Source organism: Xenopus laevis, chromosome 3S, assembly GCF_017654675.1.
Source record: "Xenopus laevis strain J_2021 chromosome 3S, Xenopus_laevis_v10.1, whole genome shotgun sequence".
NCBI classification, from domain to species: domain Eukaryota; kingdom Metazoa; phylum Chordata; class Amphibia; order Anura; family Pipidae; genus Xenopus; species Xenopus laevis.
In genome coordinates this window covers 99,740,879-99,760,532 of record NC_054376.1, presented here as the reverse complement: position 1 = coordinate 99,760,532, position 19,654 = coordinate 99,740,879, and the positions used below count along the sequence as shown (strand labels likewise).

Below are 19,654 nucleotides of genomic sequence, written 5' to 3'. Positions count from 1 at the left end.
GTAAAGAATATTGGAATATATGAGAACCTTGGCTTAAATACTTAAAAGGAAAGTAACAGTAAAACAATACAATTGTCTAGGCTTTAACTTGGTATTATAGGCTCAAGCCCACACAATTTTATACTCTGAATAAGTATTCAGAATATTTTAAACATACAGTACATGTAAAATAAAACTTTGAATCCCATCCAGACTGTATGAAAACCTATTTACTGTAGCAAATAATTTACATATATTTTCATCACTTAACAATGGAGTCAGGAGACATAATGACGTTGGCTCCCTGCAGGCTAGTAAATGACGTACTAGATAACTGACAGCTTTATGCATTTTATATGAATGGCTTCAATTCAGCAGCAAATCAGCACTGCCTTTTTATCACTTGCACCAACACTGGAGACAATCCACTGAATATGTGCTACAAAAAGAGGTGTACATGGCTGCCTGTAATGCAAACTGTAATGCTGGGCCCCCTCCTTATGCTTATAACTAAAAGCCAGTGACCATCAGTTTCTCAGTTTCTTTCCCTGTAACCCTTGCTACAGTGAAAGAAAATAAATTATCACTTTTTTTTGGATGGCACTTCTAAATGAACCTCATTCTACCCAGTGTGAAGGTACAGTACATGGCATTCCCGAGCTCCTCCCAGAGGCTAAACTGTCCCACCTGTATTGTCCTATGAGTTTGATGTGTTAACATAATTACAGGTATGGGACCTGATATCCAGAATGCTCAGGTGTTCAGGACCTGGGGTTTTCCAGATAATGGATCCGTAATTTGGATTTCCATACCTTAAGGCTACTAAAAAAGTTATTTAAACATTTAAATAAACCCAACAGGATTCATTTGCCTCCAATAAGGATTTATTATATCTTACAGCCATCCTGTAATTCTGTGCATTCTGGATAACGGGTTTCCCATACCATATCACATATATAAATATATTTAATTATGTTTTACACTTACAGGAGCATCCAACACCATAAATATCTGGCTATCTTACTGATACACCAAATCCTTGAGACCTACTACACTTACCCATGTTATCAACCAAAAACATCTTTCTCTTATCTTAGTTGCAAATTAAGCGTGAAGACGCACAAGGCTACTAATAGCAGTTATTCGTCAAGGCTACAAAATGCCAGAAAATTCCCTGCCATAGACAATGAGGCAATGAGAATTGCCTAAGCTAAAAAACGCTTAGACACAGTTATCAATAAATTATCAGCATTGCTTTAGAAAGGATCTAGGGGTTTTTGTAGAAAAAAGTTGTATAATTCCGGGCAGTGTCATTCTGTGGCTACTAAAGCAAATAAAGTTCTGTCTTAGATAAAAAAAAAGTGCATTAACTCAAGGGATGAAAACATAATTATGCCTCTTTATAGGACCCTGGTGAGGCCTCATCTGGAGTATGCAGTGCAGTTTTGGACTCCAGTCCTTAAGAGGGATATAAATGAGCTGGAGAGAGTGCAGAGACGTGCAACTAAATTGGTTAGAGGGATGGAAGACTTAAATTATGAGGGGAGACTGTCAAGGTTGGGGTTGTTTTCTCTGGAAAAAAGGCGCTTGCTAGGGGACATTATTACACTTTACAAGTACATTGGAGGACATTATAGACAAATAACAGGGGACCTTTTTACCCATAAAGTGGATCACCGTACCAGAGGCCACCCCTTCAGACTAGAAGAAAAGAACTTTAATTTGAAGCAACGTAGGGGGTTCTTCACAGTCAGGACAGTTAGGTTGTGGAATGCACTGCCGGGTGATGTTGTGATGCTGATTCAGTTAATGACTATAAGAATGGCTTGGATGATTTCTTGGACAGACATAATAGCAAAGGCTATTGTGATACTAAGCTCTATAGTTAGTATAGGTATGGGTATATAGAATTTATGTGAGGGTATGGAGGGGTCTGTGTATGGATGCTGGGTTTTCATTTGGAGAGGTTGAAATTGATGGACTTTTTTTTTTAAACTCAATTTAACTATAAAACTATATAACTATTTTTGTAGCCATTATAAGTAGCTGCTACTAGTAGCTCTGTGTGTCTTCACCCTTAAGCTGGCCATAGATGTGCACATTTTAGCCTTGTATCCAACAAACGATCATACGTCGCAATGTTCCGACCTGCCACTAACCATTCATATTAAATAAAGTAGTAAAAGAACATCAGAGGATGTTCTGACAGTGACAACAATCATACGAAAGTTATGTCCGACAAATAGTAGTGGCAGTCACCCATTGATATCATCACATAAGCAATAGGCAGAGATATTGTCGTTAGCCAACAGAAATCTTCTAACCTTTCCGATCGATTAAACGACCAATCGCCATAGTTACATACCGTATATACTCGAGTATAAGCCGAGTTTTTCAGCATCCAAAATGCGCTGAAAAAGTCTACCTCGGCTTATACTCGAGTCAGTGGGCAGTAGCTGAGATTGCAGTCACTTTTAATCATTCCTATACCAACAGTTCGCTTGGGGAGAGACTGCAATCTATGAAAGGATAACAGAGGTTATATGAAAGAATAACAGTGACTGCAATATCACACAGCGCCATCTGTTGGTTATATGAAAGAATAACAGTGACTGCAATATCACACAGCACCCTCTGTTGGTTATCTGAAAGAATAACAGTGCGCCCTCTGTTGGTTATATGAAAGAATAACAGTGACTGCAATATCACACAGCGCCCTCTGTTGGTTATATGAAGGATTAACAGTGATGGCAATATCACACAGCGCCCTCTGTTGGTTATACGAAAGATTAACAGTGATGGCAATATCACACAGCACCCTCTGCACATGGTAGTGAGACAGTGGGACAATTCACACAGTAATCCGTTTGGCAATTCTCTGTCACCATCAACTTTGCAAAGAAGTCCAGTTGATCGCTGGGGGGGTCGCTTTTGCGGAATGTGCGCTGCTGGGAGACAGGGCTGTAGTTGTGTCTAGGCTTATACTTGAGTCAATAAGTTTTCCCAGTTTTCGTAGGTAAAATTAGGTACCTCGGCTTATACTCGGGTCGGCTTATACTCGAGTATATACGGTAGTTAAATTGGGTTGAAAAAAGACAAAGTCCATCAAGTTCAACCCCTCCAAATGAAAACCCAGCATCCATACACACACCCCTCTCTAACTTTAATTAAATTCTATATACCCATACCTATACTAACTATAGAGCTTAGTATCACAATAGCCTTTGATATTATATCTGTCCAAAAAATCATCCAAGCCATTCTTAAAGGCATTAACTGAATCAGCCATCACAACATCAGCATTCCACAACCTCACTGTCCTGACTGTGAAGAACCCCCTCCGTTGCTTCAAATGAAAGTTTTTTTCTTCTAGTCTAAAGGGGTGGCCTCTGGTACGGTGATCCACTTTATGGGTAAAAAGGTCCCCTGCTATTTGTCTATAATGTCCTCTAATGTACTTGTAAAGTGTAATCATGTCCCCTAGCAAGCGCCTTTTTTCCAGAGAAAACAACCCCAACCTTGACAGTCTCCCCTCATAATTTAAGTCTTTCACACCTCTAACCAATTTAGTTGCACGTCTCTGCACACTCTCCAGCTTATTTATATCCCTCTTAAGGACTGGAGTCCAAAACTGCACTGCATACTCCAGATGAGGCCTCACCAGGGACCTATAAAGAGGCATAATTATGTTTTCATCCCTTGAGTTAATGCCCTTTTTTATGCAAGAAAGACATTTATTTGCTTTAGTAGCCACAGAATGACACTGCCCAGAATTAGACAACTTGTTATCTACAAAAACCCCTAGATCCTTCTCATTTAAGGAAACTCCCAACACACTGCCATTTAGTGTATAACTTGCATTTATATTATTTTTGCATAACCTTGTATTTATCAACATTGAACCTCATTTTCCAGTTTGCTGCCCAGTTTTCCAACTTAGACAAATCACTCTGCAAAGTGGCAGCATCCTGCATGGAACCTATAGTTCTGCACAATTTAGTATCATCTGCAAAAATAGAAACAGTACTTTCAATGCCTACCTCCAGGTCATTAATAAACAAGTTGAAAAGCAAGGGACCTTGTACAAAGCCCTGCGGTACTCCACTAACAACACTGGTCCAACTAGAAAATGTTCCATTTACCACCACTCTTTGTAGTCTAACTTTTAGCCAGTTCTCTATCCAGGTACAAATACTATGTTCCAGGCCAACATTCCTTAATTTAACCAGTAACCTTTTGTGTGGCACTGTATCAAATGCTTTAGCAAAGTCTAAGTAAATCACATCCACTGCCATCCCAGAATCGAGGTCTCTACTTACCTTCTCATAAAAAGAAATTAAGTTAGTCTGGCAAGATCTATTACGCATAAAACCATGCTGGCACAAACTCATAGTATTATGATTTGCTATGAAGTCCAGTATCTTATACTTTATTAACCCTTCGAAAAGCTTTCCTACCACTGACGTCAGACTAATAGTTTTGTGATACTAAGGCCTATAGTTTTGAGGCTGAGAACGGGATCCTTTTTTGAATAGAAGCACCACATTAGCAATTCGCCAGTCTCTCGGCACTATGCCAGATCTCAATGAATCCTGCAAAATTAAGTAAAGAGGTTTGGCAATCACAGAGCTAAGCCCTGGGATGAATACCATCTGGCCCTGGACTTTTGTTTATCTTAACATGTTCTAGTCTCTTTTGAATTTCATCATGTGTGAACCATGCATCATTAGTTGTATTACTAGAATTGGGACTGTTAAGAAGGAAACCTTCACTTATTGGTTCCTCATTTGTGTAGACAGAAGAAAAATATGAGTTCAGAATCTGCGCTTTTATTTTGTTTTTATCAACCAGCTGACCCCCCTCTGGTACTATTAACATATTTAAAAAATAATTTTGGATTTTTTTTACTGCTTGCTGCAATATCCTTTTCTATAGCAATTTTAGCTTGCCTTATAGCTTCTTTGCATGATTTATTGGCCTCCTTGTACCTTATAAATGATTCGGCTGTACCAGCTAACTTGAAAGCCTTAAAAGCTCGTCTTTTCTTACCCACCTCAACACCAACGCTTCTATTGAACCAAAAAGGTTTTGCTTTGCAACGACGTTCCTTGCTTACAAGTGGAATATACTGACATGTATATTTATTAAGCAGCATTTTAAAGACTTCCCATTTTTGTTCTGTGTTTAACCCTGTGAAAAGCATTTCCCATTTAATATGTTGCAGAGATGCCCTTATACTGTCAAAGTTTGCACGTCTGAAATTTAGTGTTTTAGTTACTCCCTTATAGAATTGCTTCTGCAACAGAATCTCAAAGGAGACCATGTTATGATCTCTATTCCCTAAATGCTCACCCACACAAATGTTAGAGATGAGTTCAGTATTATTAGTTATTACAAGGTCCAAAAGAGAGTTATTCCTAGTAGGTTCTTGAACGAGCTGGAATAAAAAGTTGTCATTCAGCATATTTACAAACCTACTAGCTTTTTCTGTCTTGGCAACCCCATTACCCCAGTGTCACGGTCGGCACCCTACACCAGAACAGAAGCCAAGCACCCTGGTCTCGGCTTGACTTCACCAGTTAAGTGACCGCCTTTGGCCTCGGGAGGAGCCCTTAGCTTACTCAGATGCCACCTGGACTTAACGAGAGGTGCAAGGCGTAAGTTCTGGCAGGCAATGGGGCACGACTGTTTACAAGGATACTGGAAGATAGGAAGCCACCAGGAACCGGCAGGCCGGGCAAGCACAAGCAGGTAGAATAATCAGACAGGCCAAAATCAGGATAGAGATAGCGTAGAATGGTCAATGGACAGGCAGAGGTCAGGATTGGAGATGTCAGAATAGTCACAGACTGGCAGAATCAAGATTGGAGAGTTCGGAGTTAACAGACAGGCAAAGGTCAGGATTAGAGAGATCAGTGTAGTAAATCAGGCAGGCAAGGGTCAGTAGATAAATCAGGAATCTCAAGGAATAAGCAGTCAGGAACAAGCTAATTTGAACCTTACAACGGCAACTTGCTGAAACCTAAATTCCCCTTAAATACATTTGAATTTGGCACCTTTGCACGCTGACGTCACACACCAGCGTCACTGCGCCTTTAAGAAACGAGCGTGCGCGGCGCGCGCGCCTTAGTGGAAACCGGCACCAGGAAGAGAGGAAGAGCTGTGCAGCGGGTGTCCACGCCGAAGGAGCGGCGGTGGACCCCGCTGCCCACTAGACCACCAGGGAAAGTCCTGACACCCAGTCAATGTCTGGATAATTGAAGTCACCCATAGAAACAACTTGACCCAGCTGTGAAGCCGCTTGTATCTGCAAGAGTAGCTGGGCTTCATACTCGACACTTATATGAGTTGGTTTATAGCATACACCAATGATAATTCTTTTTGTAACCTTTTGCCGAGTCAAAATCTCTACCCAGAGGGATTCCACTCCCTCGCCAGTGCCAGCTATTGTTATTTCTTTAGCGCATGGCTTTAATTCAGGCTTTACATACAAACACACTCCTCCCTTTTTAATCTCTCTGTCCCTCCTAAAAAGGGTGTAACCATTTAAATTCACAATCCAGACACATGTTTCATCCCACCAGGTCTCAGTGGTGGTACAGCCATGGTACAAAAAATATCGGGACAATCGGCACACGGTCTGAAAATTGTACGAACCTTCAATTCGTACGACTATATCTTTGTGTCTATTTGCAAAATAAAAGGTTTACATCCAGTATATCATGAATGTCCCGAGAATGATTTTAAGGTAATAGTGAATCACAGATTATGCAGATGAAAGTGCCCAGATCTGCGGGAGATTAGTATAATCTTGCCTCTACATGCATTACTAGAAAACTGTGGCGTTTATTAATCTGGTGGTGGTGACTTAAGCGTGGATATGTAATGAGGAGCTTTGAGGTGAGAAGGAGAAGCTCATATTTTATGCATGGCTTTAAAAAGGCCAAGATGTTGTTAAGAGTGGTTAATATATAAGAGATTGTAGTGTATGAAGATATAAGACTCAGAAGACCAGAAAGTCGCAAATTGGTAGACAGAAGTAGATAGAGGTTGCACTCAGAGGTCTTATAAAAAATAAAAAACTTTTTTTTCCTTTTGTATGTATCTAATGTAAATAAGAAATTAATGTATAGTGTTTTTTGCTCCTCCCCCCCCCCCCCCCCCGTTTTTAAGAAAGTATGACTTCTTGGGGTGGCTACACATACAAAGCTCTACCTACAGGACTTCAGTAAGAAAATCCTATAGCTGAAGAATGGGTGCAAACGGATGCTAGTGGAAATTAATGGAAATGTGTGCATTCATAAATGGATGGCTCCATGGTAACAATACCTGTCTAAACATGCTAATTACATGTGCAAAATGTCACCAGTGTTACTGCAATAATATTGGTATTATCCTGTAATAAGCTCAATTCATCAGAATGAAACCGTAGTATATATTGGCCTTATTTCAGTGGCCAGGCAGAGATCTTTGTGTAAAAGCAGCAGCAATGTGTTATGGTAAGTGTTTTTATGCAGCTGGAAAAAGTAAGGAATAGTTTTTTGCTCTTATGCTGAAAATTTCTGCCTATTCTTTTAACATATATTTCTTGTAATTTTGTTTTCCAGCGTAAATGCATATGGAAAACAAGACAAGACAAGAACAGAATTATAAATGAAGCCAAGTGATTGAAAGTAAGGAGTTAAGGTAGAAACATTGGGTTTCAGTTACCGCAGATGATGTACAGTAAGTATGATAACAAATATGTTTATGCGCTGCTGATAGCAGTGCCATCCAATAACAATTCAGGAATTTAAAGGGATTAAAGAAAGGCAGGAAAGAGGAGACTTGAACTTTGCCTTTTAATGGCAACACATCCTATCAAAATTGGTTCAAACTGTTGTCTCTGTGCTTCACTGGGCATATTTAAAAAAAAAAAAATGATTCACTTATTTATTTTACATTTTGATTTAAATAATATCGTTCACAGCTTCATTACAGCAGCAAAACTGATTCTCACTGAAAAATGTCCTTAAGGGTGTCAGGATGCTTTAAACGTAGGTATGTTCTGCTCTCTACTGAGACGGTTAACACCTTACTTCTGCCACCAAATACATAAACATTCTTCTTCTGCTATTCCCATTTCTAGACCAGCTTGCTTATGTGACGTGCTTCTGTACGTCTGTGGTGAGTGATTGCATGTCACATCGCAAAGCACAAGGGTTGGTAATGTCATGCTGACACACAAATGGAAAGATGGAAGAAGAGGCACAGAGAACAGTGTTGGGCATCCTGAAACAACAGGTTTAATATTTGTAGTGACAAACACATTACTGCAGTGCAGAACACAGAGCAGGAGGGAGACTCAATGATGAAATCTCTTTGTCTCTGTAAATAAACTTGGGCTAGCACACTAGGGTGCAGGCAAGAAGTCTCTTTACAGATGAAGCTTACTAGCATTGCTGCAAAATTGCATTAACACAGATACTTGTGCCTAGATACATTCCTTGCACTGAATATTTGTATGGAGCACCAATGCACTCACCCAGCCTGCTTTAATGCACAAGTGCATATATTGTTGCTGTGGAACCCTGGGATTGCATTCGGCATGGACGTAGAGTAGTTTAAGGGTTCCACTAATGATTTGGATTAATACCACAACTAACCTGTTGTCATCAAACTGAGTGATTATGGAGTTATGAATACTGCACGCTGGAAGTGGCACCATCCACTGTAAATGTTAGCCGCACCATTCCCAATTTACAGGAACTTTCACAGTATTTTGGCACATTAGAAGCAACTTAGAGCATATCCTCGGTGACACTGGAATTTTTTAAACACACAGTATGCTGCATTTTGAGAAAAATTACTTATTTTTGATGTTAAAAGTGCACAATGGGTTGCATAAATATGGGTCATTTGCAAAGAACTAGGGCAGGAGTGCAAGAGCACTAAGGGGGAATGAGGTGGTATGGCCATTCTTGTCCATACCACTTGCTGTAATGCAAGCCATGTGTACAGGGCCCTGATGCATTCTGCATCTTTTGAGCTCCTTAACTTAGGGGAGGTGGGAGTACCTATGTGCCTCCTCCCTCCCACCCCTCATGAATAGAGTGCCATGGAACTCAGGGAGCACTGTCTTCACTGGGGTAGGTCACTGTTCTCTAAAACTGAGCAAAGATACCTAGGAAAGAAGTTGCCCAATTTCCTCTGTTTTTTTGCACTTTGTACATTGCCTTCCCTGAAGTAAATGTCCCCTTTTATGCCCTTATTCAAACAGTTTTTTTCAGTTGTTTAACTTTCTGTTTTCTATTTTTGGAAATCAAAAATTACATATGGAATAACAAGTATAGTTACACAATGGATAAAAGGGGTGCAGGCTTCAACTGTGGGATAGCACTCAAGGAAAGACTGTCTCATTAACAATTTTATATCAGGGCTTTTCAGCCTGTAGACTCCAGTTGAAGGTTATGAGAGGATGCTGATAGTTTTAATAAAAAAAAACTACAAAGCTGCAGGTTGAGTTGCTACAATCTTCTTTGAGAAAGGTCTGGGTCAGTACCCTTTTAAATAAAAAACATTAATTTGCGGTTAATTGGGTCATTTAAGAGAATGAGCATGTGGATTTTTACAGGGTTTCAGCAATGATGTTGAATGTTTGAAATGTCAGTGGTGTAGGTTGAAGTAATTTATATGACAGGTATAAGGGTAGTTGTAGAGGAATGTCTCTAAGCAAAGCACTTTTTATAGCCACCTAAACCTTGAGGAAAGTAACCTGTTTAACATCAAAGACACGTCAGTTAAGACCCAGATGGGGACTCCTAGATGTATTCCTAGAACTGTAATATCTAGTTCATGCCCTGGAAATCAAATATTAGGGTCCAAGTGAATGAGTTGACTGATGGTTTCCATTATTGTACATGATAGGCTGCACAGCCAGGTATGGACACTTCTCCATAATATGAAAAATAGACTTGCAAATAATGTGTGCCATCAGTCTTAAACACCCAGGTAAAACAAAGACAAGTGGCATTATCTAGTACAGATAATAAAATTAATAGTATGCCATGAGCCTTATAATAGATTGTAGAACTGTGTCTCTTTAGCTGGATGTTTGTATCATTTGCTGCTACTCTGAGAGAATTTGGTTCTGTGCTACTATTACACTGTGATTGAGGTGTAAGGGTAGGTATTTTCAATGAAGCTCAGCAAGCTGTATAGGCTGGATAGGCAGCAAGTGGGTTGATTTAATGTGCCAAACCTGCAGAAGACTAGACAGAAAAACTAGGAGAAGGCAGACAGAAGAGGTACGTGTCTAGTGCAAACCAACTTTGCGTAGCCACTGGAATTTGGGGTAGTCAAGAGGACTTTTTTCAGTTCAGTTGTTTTCAGATTATTCCCCAGAAATAAAGACTTTTTTCAATTACTGTGGATTATTTTTTTTTTACTGTTTTTTCAAAATATAAGTTTAAATTTGAATGTTCGTGTCTGAAGTTTGAGTCTGGCAGCTCAGTAATTCAGGTGCAGACTCTGAACTGTTACAATTTTGCAACATTTAGTTGATACATTTCTCTGGAGTATTAGCAACTATTGTATCAATTCTAACAGCTGTCGGTAATGAAACTCAGGGATTCTGCTCCATAGGAACAAGAAATGTATCAACTAAATGTATCAATTTAGAACAGTTTACGGGGTCGTCGACCTCCCCCCTCCCAGAGCTGCTTTAGAAGGTGAAAAATGTCACTTTACACTTCAATATTGGAAAAACGGTCACAAATAGAAAATAGAAAGTAATTGGAAAAAGTCGATATCTCTGGTGATCTGAAAACAACTAGTTGTTTGAAGGTGAACAACCGCTTTAAAGGCAGCTGTTAGAACTGATACAATAGTTGCTAATATTCCACAGATACTGCTGAGAAATGTATCAACTAAATGTAGCAAATTGTAAGAGTTCAGATGTTCCTGTATTACTGAGCTGTCAGACTGAGACACTAGAGACACAAACATTAAACTTTAAACTTAAATTTTGGTTAAATGATGGAAAGTACTTGAAACAAGTCTTTGTTTATGGTGAACAATCTGAAAACAACTGAACTGAAAAAAGTGGTTGGAAGGTAAACAACCCCTTTACATCATTGCTGTTCAACCGTTTACACATAGAGGCCTGATTATTTATCATATAGTCAAATACAAGAGTCCTCTGCACTCACAACCTCATTGCAACCCCGCCTAATGGTTTTAAAAAATAGTGGTGAGCACAACTTTCCTTGTTTGTTACTGATTATTTCTCATGCCACATGTCAGAGGTCTTGGAATGTCTCTTTAGCCATCTCTACTTTAAAGGGCAATCAATGGCAACTGCATATAATTCCTATATATTTGTGACTATACACCAGCTGTGTGCAATATAAGTACTAGACCCCCAAAATTTCTACTGATCCCCTTTGCCCTTAGCAGCTACTTTTATCCCCAGTGAGTAATAAACAAATGCAAGGGTCAAGTTAGCCTTTTGCTGCTTGTGTTTTGCATCAGGGATACATTTACTGCTGGAGCCTCAGCCTCGTGTGCAGGTGCTTCACTGACAAATGGGAGAGGTGGGGGTGTGTGGACAGATGCTGTGGGTTGGAAGGGATGAAGTCAAATCTTACCAGACACACCAGTTAAATGCAATTTATGCATTTCAGCCATTTTATACATTCCTAAAATATCTATTGCATGACAAACAAGTATACTTCCACTTACATTCTGGTCACAGTGATTTTTCAAATTTAAAAATGTGGGCCATCACATATATTTATTATTATTATTATTATCATCATCATCATCATTTATTTATATAGCGCTGTCAAGATACGCAGTGCTTATTATTATTATTATTATATATCAGTCTGTGTATATAGGTACACCATGGTTACTCTGTGTGTATGTATGTGTGTTTTGTGTGGTTGTGTGCGTATGTATGTATCGATATATATATATATATATATATATATATATATATATATATATATATATATATATATATATATATATATATATAAGGACAATGCTGTGTTACAAATAAAAACACTTTAATTCACCTTTACTAGAGTGTGCTGATCCCTGCATCGATTATATATATATAAATATATATATATATTGCCCAAATCTACTTGCTGTGACTATATATATCCACAAATTCATAGGAAACTGGTGTCTGCTTATTAAACTGATGGCTAGTGTGCCTTGGTTTATAGGTCCATGGTATCAGCTCACTGTGGTTGCCCTTAAGTTACAGAAGGTACCCGTGAGGTCACAGAGCACTCTTCCATGAAGGAGAAAAGGTCAAGGAAGGGAACCGAGGGAGGGTCTTTCTTTTTCACCCATGCTAGTTCATGAGTGTGTTGGGGGTTGCTTTCCATAGGCTCAGAGAACAGATTGGGGGTGGGTAACTATAGCTGTAAGAGTCTCTGCCTGTGATTGCTGTGCCTGCTTGTTCATAGGATTTCCTACCACAAGGGGGTACACAGCACGAAGAGAAGAAGCAAGCCTAGCTGCTTGTCAAAAAAAGGAGGCGGGTGTAAGGGCTGAGAGTGAAGCATCCCATGGCTCTGTAGCACTGACACTGACTGCCGAGGGACCCCCTGTGAGCTCTGTATCTGAGCCCTCCTCTGCCTCATCTCCACACTGAGGAAGAAAAGAGGCAGAATCTCGTCTGAAGCCCAGGTAATGAAAAGAGAAAGGCTAGCTGGCGGAGCTCCATTTGCAAAGAGCAGTATAAGAGAGCACCTTCATCTGTCTGCTTTTTTCCCTATTTCCCAGGCAGATTGTTTTAGCACAGGACGCTGTTACTGCAAATAGAGAGGTGTTGAAAGGTGAGTGAATGTGTGTAGTGTATTATGTGGATGTTTTTTTTCTTTAAATTAGATCTCTTTGTAGGGCCCTTAGGACATAAGGAAGGGCAGCGGGGAGGGGGGTAGCTTGCATCTGTCACTGAATTAGCTCTTCTCAACTGATCAGTGTAAGCGCTTATGCCATTTCTTTCTGCAAGCTCCCCTCTATGTATTGAGCTGTAAGGCATCCCCTATAGTGTAATCCCCAGTAATCACTCATGCAGAGTCTGTCTGCCTGTCAGAAGAATGTGGCTGGGGTTTAAATTGGATGCTTCTGAACATGATCTCTCCTTTTTACCTCCCTTATCACAAGATGGCCAGGCTTACATGTCCTCTTTCCTATGCCAGATTCTCTGCCTTTATATTTCCTGTAGCATTTTCCCCTTCTCAGATTCCACTATCCCTATCATTCCCTCCTGAAAGCGATAATGCCTGTGCACAAGTTCATGATGGCTTTTGTGCACCTCCCCCTTATACCCTTCCTCTGTTATTTCTAGAAAAATGAATCCCCTAGGTTTCAAGGACATGGGACCCGGAGAACATTTTATATTTGTGCACATGCATGCATCAGCGAAGCAACAACTACAAAGCTGGAAAATGTACATATACAATGTAATAATACACCCATATACAGTATATGAAAAAGACAGGCACTGTGTGATTTTATCTCACACACACACATATATATGTACATGCTTGTATATGAAAAACAATGTGCTATCAAAATAAAATATAGTACCCCATGCAGCAAATACTCTCATTAGTGGAGATATTATAGATGTATATGTGTGAATTAAACCCTTATAGCATTGATATATATATATTTTTATATACATATATACACATTTATGCACACATGAGGATTCTCACACAGAAGCTTGCATGGTTTATGTGCATAATATGTTTAATTTGATTGTACTACCTTATTTGCTCTCTTCCATTCAATCACTCCTGGGGAAGAGCTAATCAAATATGAGTAGGGGTGGCGTCCTGTCTGAAAAGCAGGTCAGAGGGAGCTGCAGGGGCTTCAGCCTTGTGCCATCTTCCTGATTCCTGTGCCTACCCTCCTAAGCTGCTGCCTCTTCCCCAACCCCTCTCTCTCTGCAGACTGCAACAGATCAGAATGGATGTGTTTATGAAAGGCTTTTCCAAAGCAAAGGAAGGTGTGGTGGCTGCAGCCGAAAAGACTAAGCAAGGGGTAGCAGAGGCTGCAGAGAAAACCAAGGAAGGTGTCCTTTATGTGGGTATGTATTTTAATGTCCGTGAGGCTGAACTCTGGAAGAAACAAAACTTTTGACCAAAAAATGCTCCTAGCGAGTGCTGTGGGGCCCATACCAACAGGGAGCTCAAGGTACTGGTGGAAGCTCCTTAGGTGTATTTCTTGCTAGAATACTGTTGTTTTCCCTAAGTGAAGTACATCGACTAAACAATTTTCTTATAATATTTACCCTTTCAGCCCCCATATCTGCTGTTAGCAAGAATTGCTCTACTGGGAGCTGTCCAGTGCTGAAATAAGTCAGATGCCTTAAAGGGCACCTATCACAGCCAAAATCAAACACATATTAACAATCTGACCAGTACAAGCTAAACACGTTTAATCAAACTACATATATAGTTTTTTGAAAAAAAATCCCTTAATTTGTCAAATGGGTTCTTTTACTGAGGGAGTCCATACAGTGACTATAACAGTGACTATAACATGCAAATTTCAGGAGCATGCTCAGATTGTGGCATTGCCTTGAGTATTCTACCCAGAATGCCTTGTTTTAGTAAACTCCTCCACTAGAATTATCAGGAGATTTCCCTATCTTGTGCCCTGCTGGTAATGTTATTATGCAAATGAAGGGCACACACTTACTTCCAGAAGGTGGCAGCACTACTGAACAGCAGCTAACACAGAGGTTTGGCTGATTTGAAAAAAGCTTATTAAGGGTTGCTAAGCAACCAAGGAATTTCAACTGAGCATGTGCGAGCTGCAATTGGCTGTGAAGATATAGGTAGGAGGAGCCAGTGAAATCCAAGATGCCTGCCTCAGCTAGAACTGCAGTGAAGATAGGGGAGATCTTACAGAAGGGATAGTAAGCTGATGATTTACACTAAACAAACAATTCTAACTGTTTTGAAAATTTGATCTCTTTAACTCTTACATAGTGTATTTACTTAGTAAATGATTTTAGTTCTGATTGGTGCCCTTTAAGGAGGTGCTGTGCAAGGGCTTCCATGTTGTGGGCCTACTATAACCTGCTATAGTATGTTATGGGCTGTAATATTAAAGAAAAACAGAAATGAACATTTTGATCCATGTTTCTAAAGGGAACTAGCATATTTTATTAAAACAAGATGATTGAGCATGTTACAGGTTTGCATACAAACAAATCACAGACTATTAAGCACTTCTATTTACTCAGTAGGCTGGGGGTGTTAAGTGTTAATCATTAGCAGAGAAAGTGACACTTGCCTGATTCATTGATTACTGATGTGAGCTTTATGTAAAGAAGATAGGCCACATCTGTGCTCTCAGAGCCATGCACATCAAACCTGTTGCCATTACCCCATTACCTTCCATGGGAGGCTTTTAGAATAGTTATCATTTAGGCCATTTGCCTCTTTTACCTACATGTATGGGATCCATTATCAAGAAACCCATTATCCAGAAAGCTCCAAATTAGGGAAAGGTGTCTCCCATAGATTCCATTTTATCCAAATTATCCAGATTTATTGGATTATTTCAGTTTTGTAATAATAAAACAGTAGCTTGTACCTGATCCAAACAAAGATATAATTAATCTGTACTGGAAGCAGAACCAGCCTATTGGATTTATTTCATGTTTACATGATTTTGTAGTAGACTTAAAGGACCAGTAACATCAAAAAAACAATTTTAAAAAATTCGTTCGTATACTACGAAAAAAAAAAAAACAAGACAAATTAAACTTTTAAATCGCACAGCCTTTATTAAGAAATAACTTGTGCTCCTCTTCAGAAAAGGTGATTCGGCGATCCATCTTGCGGTACTCGATTGCTCCCTGTCTTCCTTATCGCTGCACGATGGATCGTCGTCATGTCGCCTTTTCTGAAGAAGAGCACAAGCCAAGTTTCGGTAAGTTATATTTTAATAAAGGCTGTACGATTTTTAAAGTTTAATTTGTCTGGTGTTTTGTTACTGGTCCTTTAAGGTATAAAAATCTAAATTACAGACAAAAACATCTCAGACAAAAGAATAGTTTAGAATTTGTTCAGACGCATTATTATATTCAACCAGCTTCTTATTTTGTACAGTGGCAATGACAATGTCATTAAAAGATGTAGGTACATTATTTAATGATAAATAATGGCCATAGGTAATACTGGCATAGTTACACAAACTAATATTAATAAACATGTCCTTTAATAGCAAATTCTAACACAAATGTTCACCCTAATTCTAAAGAGAGAATTATTTTCCCTTTCAAGAATTCACAAAACAACCATGCGTGCTAATTTTAAAATAAGCTGTTTGTGAAATTAAAATGACCAGGAACTGTCAGTTGTATTATTATAGCCTGCATGCTTGAAGTAACAGTAAATTATTTCTTTGTGTTGTGTTTTAATTAGTACAAGATTCATACAATTTAGTAATTAAAAAATCTTAGAAAACCTTTATACTATCCTATTTCTTATTTAAGAATGCAAGATAACAGAGAAATCTTTCTGCCATGTGGTCAGGGTATAGCACAAGAACATCTATAAAATATAAAAAAAAGTTATAAGTAGTGGAGAATAACAGTCATATACTTTAAATATATATATAGTGGACTCCCTCAGGTGCAAAAAGGTAAGCGCACGGTGGAGTGGGGGGGGGGTGGCAGCAACTGCTGCTGCCTCAGGCGGCAGAGGGGCCAGAATCACCCCTGTATGCTCTGCTACTGTATATGGCTGTGCTGTCGAACTTTTGTTATACTGAGGGCTGGAATTTTTCTGGCCGACGTGGTGGAGGGCCGATAATGGAAGCCAGTGTTGACTCCCCCTTTTAAAGCACACCCATGTTATCTCAAGAACTTTTAAGACCATATCCACATTAATGGTGGTAACACACCAAAAAAACCAAATGGTTGGTGCTCACTGCAGGGAAATCACTCATCACTCATATGTGAAAAATGTAAATCATACCCTTAAAGGAAAACTATACCCCCAAAATGAACACTTAAGCAACAGATAGTTTATATCATATTAAGTGGCATATTAAAGAATCTTACCAAACTGGAATATATATTTAAGTAAATATTGCCCTTTTACATCTCTTGCCTTGAGCCACCATTTCGTGATGGTCTCTGTGCTGCCTCAGACATCACCTGACCAGAAATACTACAACTCTAACTGTAACAGGAAGAAGTGTGGAAGCAAAATACAGAACTCTGTCTGTTAATTGGCTCATGTGACCTAACATGTATGGTTTGTTGGTATGTTTGTGAGTACTGAATCCTACGATCCCAGGGGACGGCCCTTATTTTTTAAAATGGCAATTTTCTATTTATGATTACCCAATGGCACATACTACTACAAAAGTATATTATTATGAAAATGGTTTATTTACATGAAGCAGGGTTTTACACATGAGCTGTTTTATGCAATATCTTTTTATAGAGACCTACATTGTTTGGGGGCTATAGTTTTCCTTTAAATATATCATAACCAGACGCTTAACTGTTCCAATACAGAACACCAACATGATAACACATAATGCCCCTTGGTTACTAAGATGGACAGTATTGAAAGTATAGTTTTGATTATGGTCTTGTAGCAAACTGACCACAGCCCTGTATGCAAGGGTTACCTTCCAACCCCCATCAGGCATAGTTTGAGCAGTTATACTGTACCAGAATCTGATGAAGCATGACTGGACATGAAACACATTTGAAGACTAGTGATATGTACTCCTTGTATTTTGATTTGTGATATTGAGAAAAAATGCCTGATTTTTGTAAATACAGTACCTGCTGTGTGCTGTAAAGGCACTGGACTAGTCCAACTGCAGCCGAGAAACTGAACGCTGATAGACAATTAAATGTTTGTATTTTAGTTCAGTAACTCAGAGCATCCAATCAAGATGTCGTTTTTACTGGTCTGTTGCAAATATAGTAATGAAAGTCAACAACTAAATGGTTGATATACAGTAAGTTACTAGACTGGGGAAATATTGCATGTGCACTCTCTCTGTGTATTCCCTAAGACTGAGCCATCAGTGATATTTGACTTAAAAGTAATGTTTTGTTCTGCCAATTCTCTCATCTACATTTCTCTGTGGTATGGCAAGCAGAGGCTTTTTTGATTGTCGATGAAACCGTTTCATTTTTCAATTATGCAATTTTTCTTTTCTGTACATACAGTACAAAGTGCAATAAAAACTACAGGAATCTTTTCCCTCAATACAGGAGTCCTGCCTGTGCCCCATTATGGGAACCATGCTTACTGTATATATTTGTGAATGCAATTCATCAAGGGAGCCTTGTACTTGTCATACATTACAAGACTCCCTTTTCTTTTGCACAGAGGCTCCTTGATCACAAACCAATAACATGCACAGTTGAAAGCAGGACCAAATCAGTTGTGATTGCTCCTGGTTAGCTCCAAGGACAGGACATCAAGCAGCCAGATGTGGCACATCCCAACCCCACTGTTCTGCCTTTTATAATTAAGTTAATGGGAGCAGGCTCTTATTCAGGAGTGATGTGATTCCAGGAGTTGGGCCACTGCAGAGGCCTATGATGTTTACAGCAGCAGTTGCACCTATATTAGGTATTTATTTCATGCATTTGCATTATTGTAAGGTTACATGGTATAATACATATTGCTTTCTTTTAATGTTTCATTAAAGAAAAGTAGTTACAAAAATCTGCATAATCCAAGATTTCTGTGTATTATTTTATACAAAAGACAGACTTGTCTAATTGATTAATTTCTACAGTCACTAAATCTGGCATGCCCCATTCATACCCTAGCTACACGTGTGAAATACAAATCAGAAAAGTTAATTAAACACAGATGGTTCCGTGCCTTGATCTCTAGGCAAAAAGCTTCTCCCTCCCGTCTCTGAGGGAAAACCATTGATAGGCAAATCTCTGAACAGGATATTTGCTATTGATTCCTTGAGATTCACAGCTGCTTTCTCCAAGAGCAGATGAGTTAATCGCAATTTGTCTGGGTATTTCTATATGTAAAGCTGTAATCATAGCCCTCTGGGGCTCCTGGATAAAATTTTCAGCCAAATTAAATGGTGGCAATCAGCAGCTATTATATGAGCTATCCATTATGCAGACAGGCAAGGACAGTGCTTACTAAGGTTTGACTTATATACACTTGCAATTGGCTCATTATTTTCTGCCTCATATTCATCTGGGGCTTAAATGTCTGGCCTGCAATGCTCCTGCTGCTACTAAACCACCTCCCATCATCCTCCGCAGTTGGGGGTCGAGGACAGAGATTCTTGATCTAGTTAATAATTAATGGCAAATACAGTTTTGGAAAAAATATATATACATATATTTTTAAATAAATCCAGCAATGCATATGCACTTTTGTGAATGGTTGTCATGCCTGGATGCTTTTTAGTGATGTAACCTGATGTGTATATACAGTATGCATATATTAGAGGGATATTAAGAGCAATTGGGGTCCTAGGCAGGGAAGTCATTTTGGGGCCTCCTTTCCAGTTTTTGCGTGGCTGCTGTCTGCACTGTATGGCAAATACAACAGAAGCAAAAACTGTTTCCTACACTTTTTTCTCCTGTTTCTTCTTAGGTATTCTTAGTGCTATTGGTTTGGCTCTGTAAGATCTGTCAGCATTC

At 39.2% G+C, this 19,654-nt stretch overlaps 1 protein-coding gene across 3 annotated transcripts in view; it reads left to right on the top strand.

Moving 5' to 3' along the window:
• Positions 1–12,448: 12,448 nt before the first annotated feature.
• The window catches only part of sncb.S (synuclein beta S homeolog), a 28,110-nt gene continuing 20,904 nt past the window's right edge, over positions 12,449–19,654 (top strand). Inside the window, exons 1-3 of one of the 3 annotated variants that reach the window (XM_041587615.1) lie at positions 12,450–12,663; positions 12,764–12,812; positions 13,938–14,074. In XM_041587615.1, coding sequence (XP_041443549.1) covers positions 13,954–14,074 — 121 coding nt within the window. In that variant the 5' untranslated portion in view covers positions 12,450–12,663; positions 12,764–12,812; positions 13,938–13,953. 3 annotated transcript variants of the gene reach the window in all.